The 21,421-nt window shown below is 41.5% G+C and overlaps 1 protein-coding gene across 1 annotated transcript in view; it reads left to right on the plus strand.

Moving 5' to 3' along the window:
* MPHOSPH8 (M-phase phosphoprotein 8) overlaps window positions 1-21,421 on the plus strand; it is a 68,273-nt gene that overhangs the window by 29,685 nt on the left and 17,167 nt on the right. The window contains exons 3-6 of the mRNA XM_034936381.3: window positions 7,262-7,417; window positions 11,594-12,442; window positions 13,571-13,670; window positions 15,148-15,405. Coding sequence (XP_034792272.1) covers window positions 7,262-7,417; window positions 11,594-12,442; window positions 13,571-13,670; window positions 15,148-15,405 — 1,363 coding nt within the window. The remainder of the gene's footprint in view (window positions 1-7,261; window positions 7,418-11,593; window positions 12,443-13,570; window positions 13,671-15,147; window positions 15,406-21,421) is intronic.

Below are 21,421 nucleotides of genomic sequence, written 5' to 3' on the forward strand. Positions count from 1 at the left end.
ATATGCTGCCTTGTGTCAATTTTTTGCGCATTCATTCAGCATTTTTTATCAACTACTGTATGCCAGGTGCTGTGTTAGGTCCGGACAATATAGAGATTTTAATTGAAGCATACACAGTTGCTAATAGTGGAAACTTTTCCTATGAGGAGTTAAGTAATTAAGAGCTGATGTCATTAATATTGTTATTTGCAATAAAGATGGAAATGTTTTTATGTATAATTTCTCCAAATATATTGTAAGCACTTTGAGGTGAAAGGAGGAGCCACTGTTAGACTATTTTGTATCACTTGCATTTAACACAATACCTGGCACACAGGAGGTATTTGAAAAATATTCGGCTAGGGCCGGGCGCAGTCAGTGGCTTATACCTGTAATCCTAGGCACTTTGGGAGGCCAAGGCGGACGGATCACGAGGTCAGGGGTTCGAGACCAGCCTGGCCAACATGGTGAAACCCCGTCTCTACTAAAATACAAAAAAATACAAAAATTAGCTGGGCGAGGTAGCGGGCGCCAGTAATCCCAGCTACTCGGGAGGCTGAGGCAGGACAATTGCTTGAACCCGGGAGGCGGAGGTTGCAGTAAAACAAGATTGCGCCACTGCCCTCCAGCCTGGGCGACAGAGGGAGACTCCGTCTCAAAAATAATAATAATAATTTGGCTAGAAGGATAAAATCTTTAGAATTAAGATGATTCTCATTCATACAGTGTTTAATTTTGCCAGCCTCAAAGAATTGTAAGCACTGTATACCTAAAGCCTCACTAGTCTCAAGAGGGTGAAACTAAGAAACTTATTTGTGTAAGGCAATTAGGCTTTAGTGTTGTGAGTTAAAATTCAAGTTCTTGCATTTTTAGGTGCTCTTGTGAAGGAGTGGTTTATATGATTAAGGGTGATATGGTTTGGCTGTGTCCCCACCCAGAATCTCATCTTGAATTGTATTCCCCATAATTCCCACGTGTCAAGGGCGCGACCAGGTGGAGGTAGGATCGTGGGAGTGGTTTCGCCCATGCTGTTCTCACGATAGTGAGTCTCAATCTGGTGGTTTTATAAGCGTCTGGCATTTCCCCTGCTTGCACTCACTCGATCCTGCCACCCTGTGAAGAAGGTGCCTGCTTGTCCTTTGCCTTCCGCCATGATTATAAGTTTCCTGAGGCCTCCCCAGCCATGCTTAACTGAGTCAATTAAGCCTCTTTCCTTTATAAATTACCCAGTCTCGGGTATTTCTTTATAGCAGTATGAGAACGGACTAATACAAAAGGTGTTAGCGGAACAGGACTATTGCAGTTTTCTGTTTTCACTGCTGAGTGAACCAGCCGGTTGGTTAGCCACCTAGCCATTGACAAACTTAAGGGTCCTGCTAGCGGTTTGTTAGGCCTCCTTATAGTCTAGTCTATAGTCTATAATCAGAAACACTTACAATTGATTCACTTTTTACTAATTCATAATATTTCTTGATTCTAACTATATGTATGAATAATTAACATAAGAACTGTGGAAATACATACATACACCACCATTCCAAATCATTATTTATAATTTATTTGGGGTAATAGAGTAAGCAGAGAATTAAATTCTAATAGTGTATATTGCTTAATTTCCTTTTTTTTTTTTTGAGACAGATTCTCTGTTGCCCAGGCTGGAGTGCATTGGCATAATCATGGCTCTCTGCAGCCTTGACCTCCCAGGCTCAAACAATCCTGCCACCTCAGCCTCTCGGAGTAGATGGGACTATAGGTGTGCTCTACCATGACTAATATTTTAATTTTTTATAGAGATGGGGTCTCCCTACGTTGCCCATGCTGGCCTTGAACTCCTGGGCTCAAGTGATTCTCCACCCTTGGCCTCCCAAAGTGCTGGGATTTACAGGTGTGAGCCACTGTGCCAGGCCAATTTTTTAATTTTTTTAACAAAATTTTAAACTGTTGCTCTAGTGTATATGATCTGGTAGAATAGGGGTCTGCCTTTTAGTTTGGCTCACTGATTAAAGGAAACTTTGGCTACCAAGAAATAGACTGCTTCTGGAATTTTGAAGTCAAATTTATAAATCCTAGGGCTATCATGCAATTTCCTTATACATGGCAAAACCCTGGACAATTTTTTGGATTTACATGACTCCATACAAAGACGTGGAATTCAGGGATTTCATCTGTATTTATATACTGCCATGCTCCTAAAACTCAGAAGGTTCCTGAAACATAGTGACCACATTCAGTAACTATTTGTTGAATGAGTGAATGAATGAAGCACACCTGTTGAAGTAAAGGGTAACAATTATCAGTAAATTAAATCTGGAGCTATAATTAAGATATGTTCCTTAATACTTGAAAATTGTTCTTAATACCCTCCTCATCAATTAGGTCATATTTCACTGATAACTAGCATTAGATTTATAACTATGTTAATGTAAAAGGTACTTTTCTAGTCTCCACTGCTTTTTAAAAATTATCAGAAATGTAAGAATTAGATAGACTCTCATATACCTTCACCCAGATTCTCTAGTTGTTAATCATTTATTTATCTTTTTTCTGTTTATGTACATTTTTTTCTGGCCCATTTGAAAGTGGTGTTTTTAAGGGCTATGTTGAATAATGCATTTACCACTATTTTTATGCACACACACAAACAAGGATCATTTTTGTTCCCATGACCCATTACTGATAAAATTAGCTGATAAAATCCACCTGCCTCGGCCTCCCAAAGTGCTGGGATTACAGGCATGAGCCATCGCTCCTGGCTCTGATGTTTATTCTAAAACCAAATATATTGCTTTCTTTTAGGCAGTTCTGCATACTATTGACTAAGATTTCTTTTCTTTCCCCCCATTCATGCAAGCTAAGAAGCTGTCTTCTTAGCTGTGCTGTCTCATCTTTAATTTCTTCAGTTTTAATTATGCCTTTACAGAAGACAGAAGCTCTTACAAAGTTGTATACAGGCCGGGCGCGGTGGGTCACGCCTGTAATCCCAGCACTTTGAGAGGCCAAGGCAGGCGGATCACGAAGTCAAGAGATTGAGACCATCCTGGCTAACATGGTGAAACCCCGTCTCTACTAAAAATACAAAAAATTAGGTGGGCATGGTGGCAGGCGCCTGTAGTCCCAGCTACTCGGGAGGCTGAGGCAGGAGAATGGCATGAACCCGGGAGGCGGAGCTTGCAGTGAGCAGAGATCGTGCCACTGCAGTCCAGCCTGGGCGAAAGAGTGAGACTCCATCTCAAAAAAAAAAAAAAAAGTTGTATACAATAGTTTTCCTTTTGTATATTATTTTGCCCAAAAGAATATGCATATATTCTCAATGGATAAAATCACCATCTTCCCACCCATTTAATGTAGCTGAACAGTAAAAATAAAACTGTATTGCTGAACAATAAAACTGTATTGATGTACTCTTAACTATTATTTTAAAATTTTAAGGCTTTTCAGGCTTATCTTTAAAAGTTAAGATTTTGAGGCTGGGCACGGTGGCTCACACCTGTAATCCCAGCACTTTGGGAAGCCGAGGCAGACGGATCACGAGGTCAGGAGATCGAGACTATCCTGGCCAACATGGTGAAACCCCGTCTCTACTAAAATACAAAAAATTAGCCAGGCGTGGTGGTGTGCACCTGTAGTCTCAGCTACTCGGGAGGCTGAGGCAGGGGAATCACTTGAACCCAGGAGGCGAAGGTTGTGGTGAGCCGAGATCGTGACACTGCACTCCAGCCTGACAGAGCAAGACTCTGTCTCAAAAAAAAAAAAAAGTTAAGATTTTGAATTTGTTCTTTTTCTGATATTTCTTGAGTTCAAATTCTACTCAGTGCTTGTACTTGATCTTTCTACACAGATAACTGAATGATTGAAGGGCAGTGTGGGTACAATTGAAGGGTAAAATGGGTGGGGAGCAGTTCTTGGCACTTCGCTTGGAAAGTTTATTGCCTTGGTGGTGGTGTGGAGAAAATCAGGCAAGTGTTAAGTGTGTAGCTAGAATGGTGCTAGCGGATCTCTTGAGGTCAGGAGTTCAAGACCAGCCTGGCCAACATGGTGAAACCCCATCTCTACTAAAAATACAAAAATTAGCCAGGCGTGGTGCTGGGCACCTGTAATCCCAGCTACTTGGGAGGCAGAGGCAGGAGAATTGCTTGAACCCAGGAGGCAGAGGTTGCAGTGAGCTGAGATTGTGCCACTGCACTCCAGCTTGGGCAACAGAGCGAGACTCCGTCTCAAAAAAAAAAAAAAAATTTACCATAGGGTTTTTAAAAGGCAGCTTGGTATGGGAGACATGTGGGAGTGGTGCTACAGGGTCTGTGTGCCTTTGTTTGGATGGCTATTTTGGCTAGTCACCCATCTGGAGGTCTGGTTGGCACTGGTGCTAGCCTAGTTGCTTGCGACTCCTCCTGAGCAGGAGGATTCTACAGTGCCTGGTTTGTTTGAGATTAGCCTCTGGAATGTCTTTTTTTTTTTTCTTTTGAGATGGAATCTTGCTCTGTCACCCAGGCTGGAGTACAATGGTGTGATCTCAGCTCACTGCAACCTCCGCCTCCTGGGTTCAAGTGATTCTCCTGCCTCAGGCTCCTGAGTAGCCAGAATTACAGGCACACGCCACCACACCCGGCTAATTTTTGTATTTTTAGTAGAGACAGGGTTTCACCATGTTGGTCAGGGTGGTCTCAAACGCCTGACCTCGTGATCCACCTGCCTCGGCCTCCCAAAGTGCTGGGATTACAGGTGTGAGCCACCACACCTGGCCTAGCCTCTGGAATTTCTTAAGAGCATAATTAGATAAGCATGCATTGCTGGAAGAGAGTGTCTAGAGAGGAAAGGAATGCAGGTGTAAGAGAGGAGGGAAGGAAGAAAAAGAAGGTGATTAAAATATATTTTAAAAACTGAGGTCCCCAGTTACAGATGCATTGCCAAATCCAAAGTCGTGAAAACTTATTCCTGTGTTAAGAATTTTATGGGCCAGGCGCAGAGGCTCATGCCTGTAATCTCAGCATTTTGGGAGGCCGAGGCGGACAGACCTCTTGAGCCCAGGAGTTTGAAACCAGCCTGGCCAACATGCCGAAACCCCATCTCTACTAAACAATACAAAACTCAGCTGAGCATGGTGGTGCCCAGCTGTAATCTCAGCTACTTGGGAGGCTGAGCGATGAGAATCACTTGAACCCGGGAGGCGGAGGTTGCAGTGAGCCAAGATCGCACCACTGCTCTCCAGCCTGGGCGACCCTGTCTTAAAAAAAAAACAACCAAAAAAAAAAAAAAAAGCTCTGGGGTAAGACTCTGGGTTTGAATTTCAGCTGAACTACCCATTAGCTGTGTGATCTTTGACTACTTTATCTAGAAGCTTTAGTCTCCTCATCTATAAAATGGGTAATACTACCTAGTTCATGGGGATGTTGTAAATATTAATGATGAACTCATAAATGCAAAGATTTAGACAGCGCATGGCACATTGTAAAGCAGTTGATGAATGTAATTCTTTTGATTTCCCTTTAACCATTTAAAAATATAGAACAATTCTTAGATCACAAGGTGAGCAAAAACAGGAGGCAGGCCCTGCTGTAGTTTGCTGACCCCTGATACAAAGAGATGGACTCTTGCATCTGGTGGAGTGTAAATTGGAGCATTTTTTCTGGAAGGCATTTGGCAGTGTGTTTTAATCTTTAAATGGCTTGCCCTTTTTTTTAATTTTTTTTTTATTTTTTTATTTTATTTTATTTTTTTTGAGATGGGATTTCACTATGTTGCCCAGGCTGGCTTCGAACTCCTGAGCTTAAGCGATCCTCTCACTTCAGCCTGTCAAGTATCTGGGACTCTAGGTGCCTACTACCACGCCTGGCTGCCATCAACCCTGGAAATGGCTAGGTTTTTTTTACCCCATTGACCTCCTTTCTGGGAATTTATTCTAACAACTTAATAAGAGATACACAGGGATATTACAGCTTTATTTTTAAGTACAAAAAAAATGGAAATGATCTAAACAACCATCGTAACAAAGGGAGCGTTTTTGTACTATTTTTTGTTGTATTTGTATGATGGAATAATCTTAAGTCACTAAAGAGCGTTTGAAAAGTTATAACAAAAAGTGCTTGATACGTAAGTGAAAAAGCAATATTAAAAATTATAATATTATCCTAATGTTTTAAAAACATTCTAAATATGTATTAATGTAATAGGTGAAGGAAATAGATCAAATTGTTTTCAGTATCCATTTATTATTTGGTTCTTCCTATCTTTCCTATTTTTCATTGCTTTTCAAGAATTACGTACTGCTTTATGGAATCAGAATAGGACTTCAGTCTTTGGTTTATGAAAAACAGATCAATAATATACTGTTTTTTCTTTTCATTTCTCTCTTTTGTTTTCCACACCAGGGTCTGGCTCTGTTACCCAGGCTGGAGTGCAATGGCACTATCTTGGCTCACTGCAACCTCTGCCTCCTGGGCTTAAGTAATCCTCCCACCTCAGCCTCCTAAGTAACTTGAACCACAGTTACATGCCACTGTGCCCAGCTAATTTTTTTTTTTTTTTTTGAGATGGAGTCTCGCTCTTTTGCCCAGGCAGGAGTGCAGTGGCACAATCTCTGCTCACTGCAACCTCCGCCTCCTGGATACAAGCGATTCTCCTGCCTCAGCCTCCCAAGTAGCTGGGACTACAGGCACGTGCCACCATCTTTTTTTTTTTGAGACAGAGTTTCGCTCTTGTTGCTCAAGCTGGAGTGCAATGGCGTGTGATCTTGGCTCACTGCAACCTCTGCCTTCTGGGTTCAAGCGATTCTCCTGCCTCAGCTTCCGAAGTAGCTGGGATTACAGGCGCCCACCACCACACCCAGCTAATTTTTTTGTGTTTTTTAGTAGAGAAAAGGTTTCACCATGTTGGCCAGGCTGGTCTTCAACTCCTGACCTCAGGTGATGCGCCTGCCTCGGCCTCCCAAAATGCTGGGATTATGGGCATGAGCCACTGCGCCTGGCCCATAATTTTTGTATTTTTAGTAGAGACAAGGTTTCACCATGTTGGTCAGACTGTTCTCAAACTCCTGGGCTCAAGCAGTCTGCCCACCTTGACCTCCCAAAGTGCTGGGATTATAGGCATGAGCCACTGCACCTGGTCAATACTTTTTTTCTTAAGCCACTTTTCTCAGGAGATGCGTGTACTTTAGAATGTGAAAATTTCCACTTAGAAGCAATTTTCAAGTTCTTTCATGTCTTCTCATCAGTCTTTTTTTTTTTTTTTGGAAATTTAATCAAGTTAGCAATCTGCTTTATTTGCCTCCTTTTATTTTCTGTAACAGGGTAAAGTTCTTTACAAAGTTCGCTGGAAAGGCTATACATCGGATGATGATACCTGGGAGCCCGAGATTCACCTGGAGGACTGTAAAGAAGTGCTTCTTGAATTTAGGAAGAAAATTGCAGAGAACAAAGCCAAAGCAGTCAGGAAGGATATTCAGGTACTATGTTTTGTCTCATATTTGTTTTTACATACATAAATTTATTGTAAATTTTAACTCTCAAAGTATGTGTAGTAAATGATTTACAAATAACAAAGTGTACAGTATTCTTTAGTGTAAATTCCATGTAGCCAATTCTCACAGACTGCTTTCAGTGATTTTTGCTGGGTTCTTCTTTCTGTACCCAACCTACAGTTGCAGTTGACAAACAAGAATAGTTTGGAGATGAATACTGATATTTTCCTTTAAGTTAAGAGTAAGGTAAAGGTGGAGAAAAAAGAGACATGCCAAACTATCATTTGTTCGTCCATGATATGAGCAACTTGTTTTTGTATATTTATTCTGCATTATTAACTATGTCTTATGCCTGCTTTTCCTGCTAGTTAAAACAAATTATCTGGTGAGGACCTGGTTTAAAAAAAAAAAAAAAAAAACTTAGAACTATATAGTGAAGATATCTCACATTAAGAGAATGATTCTCATGATTTTATAGGCTGAACATTGATCTTTCTCCCTACAATTGAAGTTTCAACTATGTTTTTTAAAATACCTAGTCTTTTCTTAAATGACCAAAACAATATTAGTTTTGACTGTGTGTAGTAGTTGTTAATAATAATAGCAATAACAGAAGTGCCTGGCATTTATTGAGCATGTGTGTATACTACATAACTACCATACACTGGGTCAGCACTGGTTTAGTAAGTGAAGCAATCACTTAGTAAAACAGGTGTATTTATAAGATGACCACTGGTCTGTCATGAGCTTTGAGTGATGTTACGTGACACTAATGGACTTCTACTGAACTGTTTTGTCAACATCGTAGTATTTTTAGCTTTTTTTTCTTTTTTGAGTAAACATGGAGTGTCTCATAGGGGCCAGACCCCTAAACAGTTACAGTTACGGAAAGATAGGTAAAATCTATTTTCTGCGCTTGATCTGTCTTCAGGTTATACGTAGATGTATGATTTTTTTCTTTTCTTCTCATTTATTTTTAAATACAGAGTCTTGCTTCTGTCACCCAGGCTGGAGTGCAGTGGCACAGTCATGGCCCACTGCAGCCTCAACCTCCTGGGTTCAAGTGACAATCCTCCCACCTCAGCCTCCCAAGCAGCTAGGACTATAGATACACGCCACCAGGCCTGGCTAATTTTTTTTCTTTTTTCCAGAGACAGGGTCTCTCTCTATTGATCAGGCTGGTAGGAACTCCTGGCCTCAAGTAATCCTCGCACCTCGGCCTCCCAAAGTGTTGGTTGGGATTACAAGTGTGAGCCACTGTGCCCGACCTGATTTTTCTTTTAAAGATGGTACCATATACTAATTTTGCCCTTTGCCCTTCCTTTAAAATAATCTTTTATTAATACATATTTTATTCAGAAAACAAATATGGGTATTTTTTTTGGCACCAGTACATTCTCAGAGATTCTTTTATTCAACATGTTACTATTGGTGCTGAAATTGTTGCACATTTAGCTGGAACCCCTTCATACCAGCCCCTGTGTCCTGGCGCTCCCACTCAGGGTAGCACTGCTCTCTTTTTTGGCACAGTGGCACATCCCAGCCTCAATAAATCCATGCTGACCTCTGTAACTCGGCCTGTCACCACAGTGTCTCCACAGAGACCTACGTGTTCTCCCTTTTCCTACCAGGAGAACCCTGGTCACAACAGTATTGCATGTCCTCATTTACTAAATCTTACAATACAGAGAAATTAACCTCAGATTTGCTATGCCCTTTCTACTGTGAATGACAAACAGTATTTGTTAATCTATTTGATAAAGTTCCACATTCATTTGTAGTTCTTTTTGTTCTTAGAATATATGCACTGTTTAATGTTCAGAAGTTACTTGAATTTTTTTTTCTGTGTGGTTATCAATTTTATAAACAGGTTCATTTGTCTGTTTGTATTCAGTTTTAGGGTTCCTCCATCCTTGCCGATGCAATTTTGTTCAGTATGTAAAATACTTAATGTGGTTCAAAGGATAAAACTAGAAATTAACTAGGACCTATCTTCTCCCTGCCCTCTCTCTCCCTCTATATCTAATTTGAAATACTGTCCTTTACTCCCAGTTAATAACTATAATCAGCAAGCATAATATTCCTTTAATATGTTCTCACCACATCTCCCTGTTATTTCCTAGATACACTGTACCTTGTTAGAACATTTAGTCACACATACTACAGTCTCTCTTATAACCCTCATTCAGTCTTAGTCCTAGAAGCAAATACATAATTAATGCTTTCCACCAGTCCTTATGGTGATGTTTGTGCAGTCATTTTTGGTTATCTGAAGTTCATGCTTTAGTACCGGACGTCTCAAAGTGTGGACTCCGGCAGGAGCATCAGTCCCCAGCAGAGGTGCATGCAAGAGTTTGCGACCCACCTCTGTGGTAGGAAGGCTCTTGAGAACAATATTCACTGACTTCTTTTGTTTCCTAACAGTGTGTTGGCAGCCTTTCTATCTGAATGCCAGTTGCAGATTCCTTAGTGCACATTTTCTTTTCTCAGGTTTAACTGTGTTAATCCATTGTTATCTGGCACAAAACATTGCTCTTGATGACCAGTTGAGTTTATTTGTCTTGTAAGTGACTTGGGGTCTTTTTGCCTGATGCTCCAAAGTTTTTGTTTGTTTTCTCTTCTGTTTTATAGACATGTCTTTTTGGTATGCTTTTATTGCTTTTAGGATAGTCAACCTGGCTAATTAAAAAAAATTTTTTTTTTAGATCTTTTGTTTCTGTCTTCTCTGGCCTACTTGGTTTGGAATCTAATCCTAGCAGTTTTTCCTCCTTGTGGGGCTTGGTCCTGGAAGTCCTGAGGAGAGCTTCACTGGTCCCTTTTGCAGGGCCTGGGAGGGGTCAGCCACCTCTCCCCTTCTCCGCCTTGCCCAGTGCGCAGCAGGCCCCACCCCACAGCTGCTCTCTCAGGCAGCAGCAGCCTGGGCTTTTCCAGATTGTTGCCTTCGCTTCCCCTGAGTGACCATCCACACCACATGGGCCTTACCACTGTTTTAGTTTTGGTAAGGCCTGTGTGGTATGGACTTGGGACTTACTAAAACCAAAAGTTGTCTGTGGGGAGTTTTGTTTTGCTGTCCTAGTTGCCTTGTTTTTTATGAGGTGATTCAGGGAGATTGGAAAGGTTAAGCCAGTGCCACCATATTCCCACTTGTTAACCTTGGTGGTGTCCATTTCTTAGGCAGTGCAGGGAAGACATTTTTAAAGTATATCTGGCCAGGCGCCGTGGCTCACCCCTGTAATCCCAGCACTTTGGGAGGCCGAGAGGTCAGGGGTTCGAGACCAGCCTGGACAACATGATGAAACCCTGTCTTTACTAAAAATACAAAAATTAGCAGGGTGTGGTGGCGCGTGCCTCTAATCCCAGCTACTCGTGAAGCTGAGGCAGGAGAATCGCTTGAACCCAGGAGGCAGGGGTTGCAGTGAGTCACTGCACTCCAGCCTGGGTGACAGAATGAGACTCTGTCTCAAAAAAAAAAAAAAAGAAAGCTATCGTTTCCATCCCTTCTCTCTACCCCCAAGTCATTTAGGATAAGGTGGTTTTGGGAAATGGGAACAGAAAATACTTTGCATAGTGTTTTTGTGTTTATACAAGTACTTTATTCTTAAGTTTCTTTTTTTCAATTTTAAAATAGGAAAATATTTTTTCATAAGCAATATTTCAGATAACACATGAACTTGGGAAGTAAGATTTGTGTGCAGTCTTGCTTGTTCTGTACATAACTGTCAAACGTAGGAGCAAGTTTAAGGACATTCCAGGATCCAGGGTCTTAGAAAACGTTTTGTATTTGCATTGGTAACCACTTTGTTGGCAGACAAGAAAGTCTGTAAAAATTACTTTCTTGGTGGTTTTGGAAATGTTGAAATTCAAATCATATATAGCCCACCATACCTGAGTCCGTTCACTCCCACTTTGGGTTGGGCGCTCAGCAGCACTGAGTTTCTATGCACCCCTGCCTTCCAGACTCACACTTGCCCTCACTGCCAAGACCTGTTTGCTGAGTCAGAGATAGAGGTAGCATACGATTTCAGCTTAGGTAAGCAGTTTTAAGAAGTTGAGATTCTGCTTGGAACAAAAAATATTCTTACCAAATTTCATTAGTACTACTTTTCAAAACCTTTAAAATCATATGTTAATGAATATTTTAATCTGTTTTGTATTTTATAGAGACTATCCTTAAATAACGACATATTTGAGGCGAACTCTGATAGCGATCAGCAAAGTGAGACAAAAGAAGATACTTCCCCAAAGAAGAAAAAGAAAAAATTAAGGCAGAGAGAAGAGAAAAGCCCAGATGATCTGAAAAAGAAAAAAGCAAAGGCCGGGAAGCTAAAAGACAAGTCCAAACCAGACCTGGAGAGCTCCTTGGAAAGTTTAGTTTTTGATTTAAGGACAAAGAAAAGAATTTCTGAAGCCAAAGAAGAACTAAAGGAGTCCAAAAAGCCCAAAAAAGATGAAGTAAAAGAAACAAAGGAATTAAAGAAAGTTAAAAAGGGTGAAATAAGAGATTTAAAGATGAAAACAAGAGAAGATCCCAAAGAAAATAGAAAAACAAAAAAAGAAAAATTTGTCGAATCCCAGGTGGAATCTGAATCAAGTGTACTTAATGATTCCCCCTTTCCGGAGGATGACAGTGAAGGGCTACATTCCGACAGCAGAGAAGAGAAACAAAACACTAAAAGTGCAAGAGAGAGAGCAGGGCAGGACATGGGGCTGGAGCATGGCTTTGAGAAGCCCCTAGACAGTGCCATGAGTGCTGAGGAGGATACCGATGTCAGAGGCAGGAGGAAAAAGAAGACCCCGAGAAAGGCTGAGGACACTAGAGAGAACAGGAAGCTAGAGAACAAGAACGCTTTCTTAGAGAAGAAAACTGTGCCTAAAAAGCAGAGGAATCAAGACAGAAGCAAAAGTGCTGCAGAGTTAGAGAAGCTGATGCCTGTATCTGCCCAAACGCCAAAGGGCTGGAGGTTGAGCGGGGAAGAGAGAGGCCTCTGGTCCACGGACTCAGCCGAGGAGGTAAGGGCCACGGGAGGCAGCAGAAAACCCGTGTTGAGTGGTCAAGACATTTCACAAGCAAGGAAAGGGAAACAGTCAAGCTATAAGAAAGTGTTTATGACCATGGGCGGTCATAAATGAAGATCCTCCAGCTTTTGGACACCGCAGCTTATCTCTTAGTCTCTGGTTTGTTTCTCTTAGAATGATTATGACTAGAAAATTAAAGGCTAATTTGTGAACAAAAATCAGGATGGTTTTTAGAGGTACTCAGATGATATATGGAGCATTGTATACTTAGGTTTATAGCTTCATCAGCTTATTTTATTAACTTTTCACATCCTGCTTGGTCATTTCCCCTGTTGTCTTGAGTATACCACTATTAAATAATAGGACACAAACTACATTAACCAGTATTTTAATGCTTATTAAAATGTATTTAATAGAGAATTTGTCCCATTATAAAAATTATTTTTATATGGCTTTGCAAAATGGATATATTTTCCAAATTATGAGAGTATTTATATATGCAATATTTATCAAGGGCTATAAAAAACATCATTTTTTTCATCCATTATTTCCAGTTTTGGGAATGTATTTTAAGGAAATCATTTTAAAGAAGGAAAAGCTGTGCATACATAGTTACTTATGGCAGTATTATCTTCATTAGTGCTACAACAAAATAGAACAACTTAGAAAATGCAGTGGAGAAGAAAACCCTACATAAATGTGAACACAGTCATGTAAAAATATGTGTGTAATGTAAACAAAAATGAATTTTAAAAAAGATTATCCATGTAAAAGTACGAGGACCAGAAGGGGGAACATGGAGAAGTACAATAGTCATGGTTGGTTAAGACTATGGGTGGAAAACTTTCTTATAATTTTCTTTTTTTTTTTAATAATAAAATTCCTAAAAGAGGGTTGGAAAACTGATGTTGGGTTTTGAATTTGATATTTTGTGAATTATTATATGGTTGACTGAGGAAGCAAAATTCTTTTGTGTGAAGAGGATTTAATGATCAGTTATCATGTACCACAGTATACAAGGGTGATTCCCTGAAGCCACAAACCTGTATTTTCCGGTTCTCAAATAAATTTACAGTGTCAACTCTTTATCCATTCTTGTTTTGGATATCATGTCATTTTCAGGACAAAGAAACCAAAAGAAATGAATCCAAAGAAAAATATCAGAAAAGGCATGATTCTGACAAGGAAGAAAAAGGCAGAAAAGAGCCAAAAGGATTAAAGAGTGAGTGTAAATATTAACGTTTTGCCATTTACGTTGCTATCTTTTATACAAATAACCAGTTACCTAAATTTATTATATAAAAATTTATATAATTTTTTTTCCTGATTTTCACCTTGTTTTTCCTTTTTAATATGATGAGGGATCTGATTAGAATTACTGAGACTGGAAATTAGTTGTGGCAGAAAAATCAATGTGTTTTTATAGCAGATGCTAAATTTAAAAACTTTTAATATATTCATTATATGTAACTCTGTGTCATTTGTGTAAATATAATATTGAATACGCATTTTGGATCACTTCAAGATAGACCATAATAGAAAATCCATTATATATATAAATATTGGAACAAATACTTTATATTTCTTGAAAACAAACAAAAAAACACCATTACGGTGTTTGAATAAACCCTAGCAGATAAATATTTAGTTTCTGCAGCAAAAGTACTTGGAACACATGTTTTCTGGCAAACAGTGGTTCTAAGAGATGGATGATTTTCCTTAGGTTTTCTTACTGAAAGCTGTATGTAACTGAAGTAATATTAAAAGTAAGTTTTTTTCTAAGCCTAGGCTGGTTTTGGCAGTAGAAGCAGGTGAATGAAGTGGCAGGAGCAGTGGCTGTTTCAGTGGGTCACACATAAAGTGGCTGTAAGACTGTTGTTCAAAGCAAAACAAAAATCTTAAATGCCTTCTATTCTTCAAGGAATGACTAGAGGTTCAAAATACTGTAAAACTGGACCTGGCCTTGTTAACCGTTTTTCCTCCTAGTATCTTGTATGTCAGTTTCAGATACATTTTTACTGTGAACATACAGCCTTAAATGGAACTACTGTTTGTCCCATTCATAAGGGTACTCACTAGAGTCCAGTTTTCAATATTCCCTGATAATAAAACCTGACTGCTGTGTACCCAGAGTTTATAATAAAATTCATCCTAATTCTCTTCTTTTTGGGGTTATTTCTTATGTCAGGTCTAGTACCTGCCAGTTTTCTTCCCACTTTCTTCTTTACTTAAAAGCTGGTAGCATCAGGTACAGTTTTACCAGGTACACAGGCAGTGCTCTGGCACCCTGCTGTTTCCCTCACTTGCCACCAGAAGCCATTTTGGTACAAGCTTCAACATCCAGCTATAGACAGTCTGGTGTCTTTAGCTGTGGGAAAGGTGCTGGTGTGACTTGGATCACTCTGAGACTCACTGCCTTCAGTAGGCCTTTGTCACAACTGCAGGTGAGTAGTTCAGAACATCTGCTTAACAGCCATTCACACTGGACATCCTTTCTGAATATTGAGCAGCCAGTAGAAAGACCAGCTGAAACGATTTTGTGGCTTTGACAGTAAATCAGACCAGGCTTTATAAGCAAGGTAGATGTTAGTAAAAATTAAGAAAATATCTTGTTGCTTTAACACTAAGTTAGATTTTCTTTTGAATGTAACAGAAATTTGTGACTCATACTTAACCATCTATTTTAATTTTTTCATTAGCACTTAAGGAAATCAGAAATGCATTTGATTTATTTAAATTAACTCCAGAAGAAAAAAATGATGTTTCTGAGAATAATCAGAAAAGGGAAGAAATACCGCTGGATTTTAAAACCATAGACGATCACAAAACCAAGGAAAACAAACAGTCACTTAAAGAAAGGAGAAACACCAGAGACGAAACGGATACTTGGGCATACATTGCTGCAGAAGGTGATCAGGAGGTTTTAGACAGCGTGTGCCAAGCAGATGAGAATTCGGGTGAGTTTGGAATCATTTTGCAGAATTTTTCAAGGTAGTGCACCATATTATTTTACTGTACTCTTCTCTGTATTTCTGATCTCAACGATCAAAAAATAATGGAGTCGAAGAGTTTATTTGGATCTCCTGAATAAATAACATTTTATATTGAAGACGGGTCATTCTGTGACTTCTCAATGGATCAAACAATTTTTCTGAGTTCCTATAATGTTCTCAGCACGTATAGAAATTAAAAGATTTCTGATTTTCTACCTTACCTACTCTTACCTGGCAGCCCCATTTTATATCTTACTATTTAATAGATTTCTTTCAGGAAATTATCAAATATAAACTTATTTGTATTTTACCCTTTTAATGTTGTAGCAAATAACACTAAATAAGATTATATTATAAATGCTGTCCTGAGGACATTGGAACTGGTCAAGAAGAAGAATACAGACTACAGTAGTGGTGGGGAGGAGGAGTGCTAAAAAGTGTACATACGTGTTTATAACGAGGACCTAATAAATCAGAGAGGTTAGTCTAATCAAACTTTGTATAATTTGTGAATCTTGAGAAACAGTTGAGAATTGAAAAATTCGGAATATATGACAGACTAGATCGCCTGGGAAACCCTTATACTACAAAAATGACTATATCTTGGATACCGAGGGAAAATGTGCTTTTGGATATATTGCTGAGCTTGCAGGAAATTAGGGTAATTTCTGGTACCAGTGGGCAAGGAGGAAGAGGTAGGTCGCCCAGAGGGCAGATGCCAAATAGTAACACTGCTGTTGAGATACCAGGCAGTAAAAAACCAATACAGTAGGGGAACATCAGTAAAGCCAGAAGTGGATTCCTGGTTTTCTATAAAATAAGCCTCTGACACAGTTTGTTGAGAACAAAAGAAACACATGAAAAAGAGGTACAATTACAGGTTGTGTACAGATTTAAAAGATGAAAGAATTCTATGAGCAATTTCTTACCAGTTGATTTGAAAACTAGCTAGGCGGCCAGGCACAGTGGCCTGTAGTCCCAGCACTTTGGGAGGTTGAGGCAGGTGGATTGCCTGAGCTCAGGAGTTGGAGACCAGCTTGGGCGACACAGTGAAACCCCATCTCTACTAAAATACAAAAACTTAGCTGGGCGTGGCAGTGTGCACCTGTATTCCCAGCTACTCAGGAGGCTGAGGCAGGAGAATTGCTTGAACCTGGGAGGCAGAGGTTGCAGTGAGCTGAAATCACACCACAACACTCCAGCTTGGGTGACACAGTGAGACTCCACCTCCAAAAAAAAAAAAAAGAAAACTGGCTAGGCATGGTGGCATGTGCCTATAGTCACAGCTACTCTGGAGGCGAGGCAGGAGGATCAATAAGCCCAGGAGTTTGAGGCTATATAATGCTAAGATTGTACCTGTGAATAGCCACTGTACTCCATCCTGGTCAACATAGCAAGACTTCATCTCTAAAATTGAAAAAGAGGTTTGAAAACTGAATGACATGGAAAAATTCCTTGGGAAAAAAATAATGAGACTGATCCAAAAAAGACTGAATAGTCACAACTGTTAAAGAACATGAGGGCTGGGCACGGCGGCTCAAGCCTGTAATCCCAGCACTTTGGGAGGCCGAGGCAGGCAGATCACAAGGTCAGGAGTTCGAGACCAGCCTGGACAACATGCTGAAACCCGGTCTCTACTAAAAATACAAAAAAAATTAGCTGGGCATGGTGGTGCGTGCCTGCAGTCCCAGCTACTCGGGAAGCTGAGGCAGGAGAATCGCTTGAACCCAGGAGGCAGAGGTTGTGGTGAGCCAAGATCACGTCACTGCACCCCAGCCTGGGCAACAGTGCGAGTCTCCATCTCAAAATAAAAAAAGAACATGAAATACGGGATTGCTGGCAAGATGGCCAAATAGGAACAGCTCCATTCCGCAATTCTCAGCGAGATTGACACAGAAAGCAGGTGATTTCTGCATTTCCAACTGAGGTACCCGGTTCATCTCATTGGGACTGGTTGGACAGTGGGTGCAGCCTACGGAGGGTGAGCCAAAGCAGGGTCGGGCGTTGCCTCACCCGGGAAATGCAGGGGGTTGGGGAACTCCCTCCCCTAGCCAAGGGAATCCCTGAGGGACTGTGCCATGAGGAACGGTGCACTCTGGCCCAGATACTGTGCTTTTCCCATGGTCTTCGCAACTCACAGACCAGGAGATTCCCTCTGGTGGCTATGCCGCCAGGGCCCTGGATTTGAAGCACAAAACTGGGTGGCTGTTTGGGCCGACACTGAGCTAGCTGCAGGAGTTTTTTTTCCATACCCCAGTGGCACCTGGAATGCCAGCGAGACAAAACCGTTCACTCCTCTGGAAAGGGGGCTGAAGCCAGGGAGCCAAGTGGTCTGGCTTGGCGGGTCCCACCCCCACAGAGTTCAGCAAGCTAAGATCCACTGGCTTGAAATTCTCGCTGCCAGCACAGCAGTCTGAGATCAATCTGGGCCACTTGAGCTTGGTGGGAGGAGGGGTATCCGCCATTGCTGAGGCTTGAGTAGGTGGTTTTACCCTCATAGTGTAAGCAAAGCCTCCGGGATGTTCGAACTGGGAGGAGCGCACCGTAGCTCAGCAAGGCTGCTGTGGCCAGACTGCCTCTAGATTCCTCCTCTCTGGGCAGGGCATCTCTGGAAAAAAGGCAGCAGCCACAGTCAGGGTCTTATAGATAAAACCCCCATCTCCCTGGGACAAAGCAACTCGGGGAAGGGGCGGCTGTGGGCGCAGCTTCAGCAGACTTAAACATCCCTGCCTCACGGCTCTGAAGAGAGCAGTGGATCTCCCAGCACAGCATTTGAGCTCTGCTAAGGGTCAGACTGCCTCCTCAAGTGGGTCCCTGACCCCCATGTCTCCTGACTGGGAGATACCTCCCAGTAGGGGCCAACAGACGCCTCATACAGGAGAGCTCCGGCTGGCATCTGGCGGGTGCCCCTCTGGGACGAAGCTTCCAGAGGAAGGAACAGGCAGCAATCTTTGCTGTTCTGCAGCTTCCGCTGGTGATACCCAGGCAAACAGAGTCTGGAGTGGGCCTCCAGCAAACCCGCAGCAGAGGTGCCTGTTAGAAGGAAAACTAACAAACAGAAAGGAATAGCATCAACATTAACAAAAAGGATGTCCACTCAGACACCCCATCTGAAAGTCACCAACATCAAAGACCAAAGGTAGATAACTCCACAAAGATGGGGAGAAACCAGTGCAAAAAGTCTGAAAATTGCAAAAACCAGAACACCTCTTCTCCAAAGGATCACAACTCCTCGCCAAGGGAACAAAACTGGGCGGAGAATGAGTTTGACGAATTGACAGAAGTAGGCTTCAGAAGGTGGGTAATAAACTCCTCTGAGCTAAAAGAGCATGTTCTAACCCAATGCAAGGAAGCTAAGAACCTTGAGAAAAGGTTAGAGGAATTGCTGACTAGAATAACCAGTTTAGGGAAGAACAGAAATGACCTGATGGAGCTGAAAACACAGCACGAGAACTTCATGAAGCATACACAAGTATCAGTAACCAAATCGGTAAGCGGAAGAAAGGATATCAGAGATTGAAGATCAACTTAATGAAATAAAGCGAGAAGACAAGATTAGAGGAAAAAGAATGAAAAGGAATGAACAAAGCCTCCAAGAAATATGGAACTATGTGAAAAGACCAAATCTACGTTTAATTAGTGTACGTGAAAGTGACGAGGAGGATGGAACCAAGTTGGAAAACACTCTTCAGAGTATTATCCAGGAGAACCTCCCCAACCTAGCAAGACAGGCCAACATTCAAATTCAGGAAATACAGAGAGCAGCACTAAGATACTCCTCAAGAAGAGCATCCCCAAGACGTAATCATCAGATTCACCAAGGTTGAAATGAAGGAAAAAATGTTAAGGGCAGTCAGAGAGAAAAGTCGGGTTACCCACAAAGGGAAGCCTGTCAGACTAACATCATTCTCAGCGAACTAACACAAGAACAGAAAACTAAACACTACATGTTCTCACTCATAAGTGGTAGTTGAACAAGGAGAACACATGGACCCAGGGAGGGGAACATCACGCACCAGGGCCTGTCAGGGGGTAGGGGGCTCCGGGAGGGATAGCATTAGGAGAAACACCTGATGTAGATGACAGGTTGAGGGGTGCAGCAAACTGCCATGGCACGTGTATGCCTATGTAACAGACCTGCACGCTCTGCACATGTACCCCAGAACTTAAAGTATAATAATAAAAAAAAGAACGTGGAATAATAAAAACAGCCTCATAAATTTAACACCAAGCCAGATGGGTTTCTCAAACCAAAGGCTACCAAACTTATAAAAGTTCTAAAAATAGACAAAGAATGCTAATGCTAACTTATTCTGGGAGACCATCATAACTTCAGTACCAAAACCAGACAAAAACTATATATAAGAAAAGGCCGGGCGCAGTGGCTCATGCCTGTATTCCCAGCACTTTGGGAGGCCGAGGCGGGTGAATCACCTGAGGTCGGGAGTTGGAGACCAGCCTTACCAACATGGAAAAACCCTCTCTCTACTAAAAATACAAAATTAGCTGGATATGGTGGCACATGCCTGTAATCCCAGCTACTCAGGAAGTTGAGGCAGGAGAATCGCTTGAACCCAGGAGGCAGAGGTTTCAGTGAGCTGAGATGAAACCATTGCAATCCAGTCTGGGCAACAAGAACGACACACCATCTCAAAAAAAAAAAAAAGAAAAGAAAAATGACAGGCCAAGCTCACTAAACGAAGTCACACGCAAAATCCCCCACAAAATATTAGCAAATTTAATCTGGCCCTGTTTTAAAAAAAAATCTCATGATCACGTTGGGTTTTTCCTACAAATTGTAAAGGAGAAATTGATTTAATAGCATTCTTGATTAAAAAGTAAAAACAAATTATGAATAAAGGGAGCTTTCTCGATTGATAAAGGACATTAAACCTTTAGCAACATAAGCCAGGCGTGGTGGCTCACACCTACAATCTTAACACTTTGGGAGCTGAAATGAGAGGATCACTTGAGCCCAGGAGTTCAAGACTAGCCTGGGAAAACAAGACCCTGTCTGTACAAAAAATTTAAAAAGCTGGGTGTGGTACTATTTGCCTATAGCCTCAGCTACTTGGATGGCTGAGACAGGAGGACCACTTGAGCCCGGAAGTTCGAGGATGCAGTGAGCCATGATAACACCACTGTACTCCAGCCTGGGTAACAGAGTGAGACCCTGTCTCAAAAACACCACCACCACCACCACCACCACCAAAAAACCCTTTAGCAGCATGAGTTATAATGGTGAAACATTGGAAACATTGATTTGATTTGATTTTTTATAGAGATGGGTTTCACCATGTTTCCCAGGCTGGTCTTGAACTCCTGGGTTCCAGTGATCCACTTGCCTCAGCCTCCCAGTGTGCTGGAACTACAGGCATGAGCCACCATGACTGGCCAGAAACATTGATTTTAAACCAGGAATAATACAAGGATGCCTTCTGTCAACACTTTTATTCAACATTATACTAAGGTCTACTCAGTACAGTAAGACAAAGAAATAAAAAAGGCATAGGCATTGGAAAGGAACGGGGAGGGGAAATAGCTGTCACCCAGGCGGGATGCCTCACACCTATAATCCCAGTGCTTTGAGAGGCCAAGCAGATCGCTGGAGCTCAGAAGTTTTGAGACCAGCCTGGGCAACATGGTGAAACTCCACTTCTACAAAAAATACAAAATTAGGCGCATGCCTGTAATCCCAGCTATTTGGGAGGCTAAGGCAGGATAATCGCTTAAATCCGGGAAGGTGGAGGTTACAGTGAGACGAGATCGCGCCATTGTACTCCAGCCTGGGCAACAAGAGCAAAACTCCGTCTCAACAACAACGTAATAAAATAAAATAAAATAAGCCAGGCAGGATGGCACATACCTGTAGTCCCAGCTACTCAGGAGGCTAAGGTAGGAGGGCCATTTGAGCCCAGGAGGCAGAGATTGTAGTGAGCTAAAATCGTGCCACTGCACTTCAGCCTGGACGACAGAGCAA

Source organism: Pan paniscus, chromosome 14 (genome assembly GCF_029289425.2).
Source record: "Pan paniscus chromosome 14, NHGRI_mPanPan1-v2.0_pri, whole genome shotgun sequence".
Taxonomy (NCBI): Eukaryota; Metazoa; Chordata; class Mammalia; order Primates; family Hominidae; genus Pan; species Pan paniscus.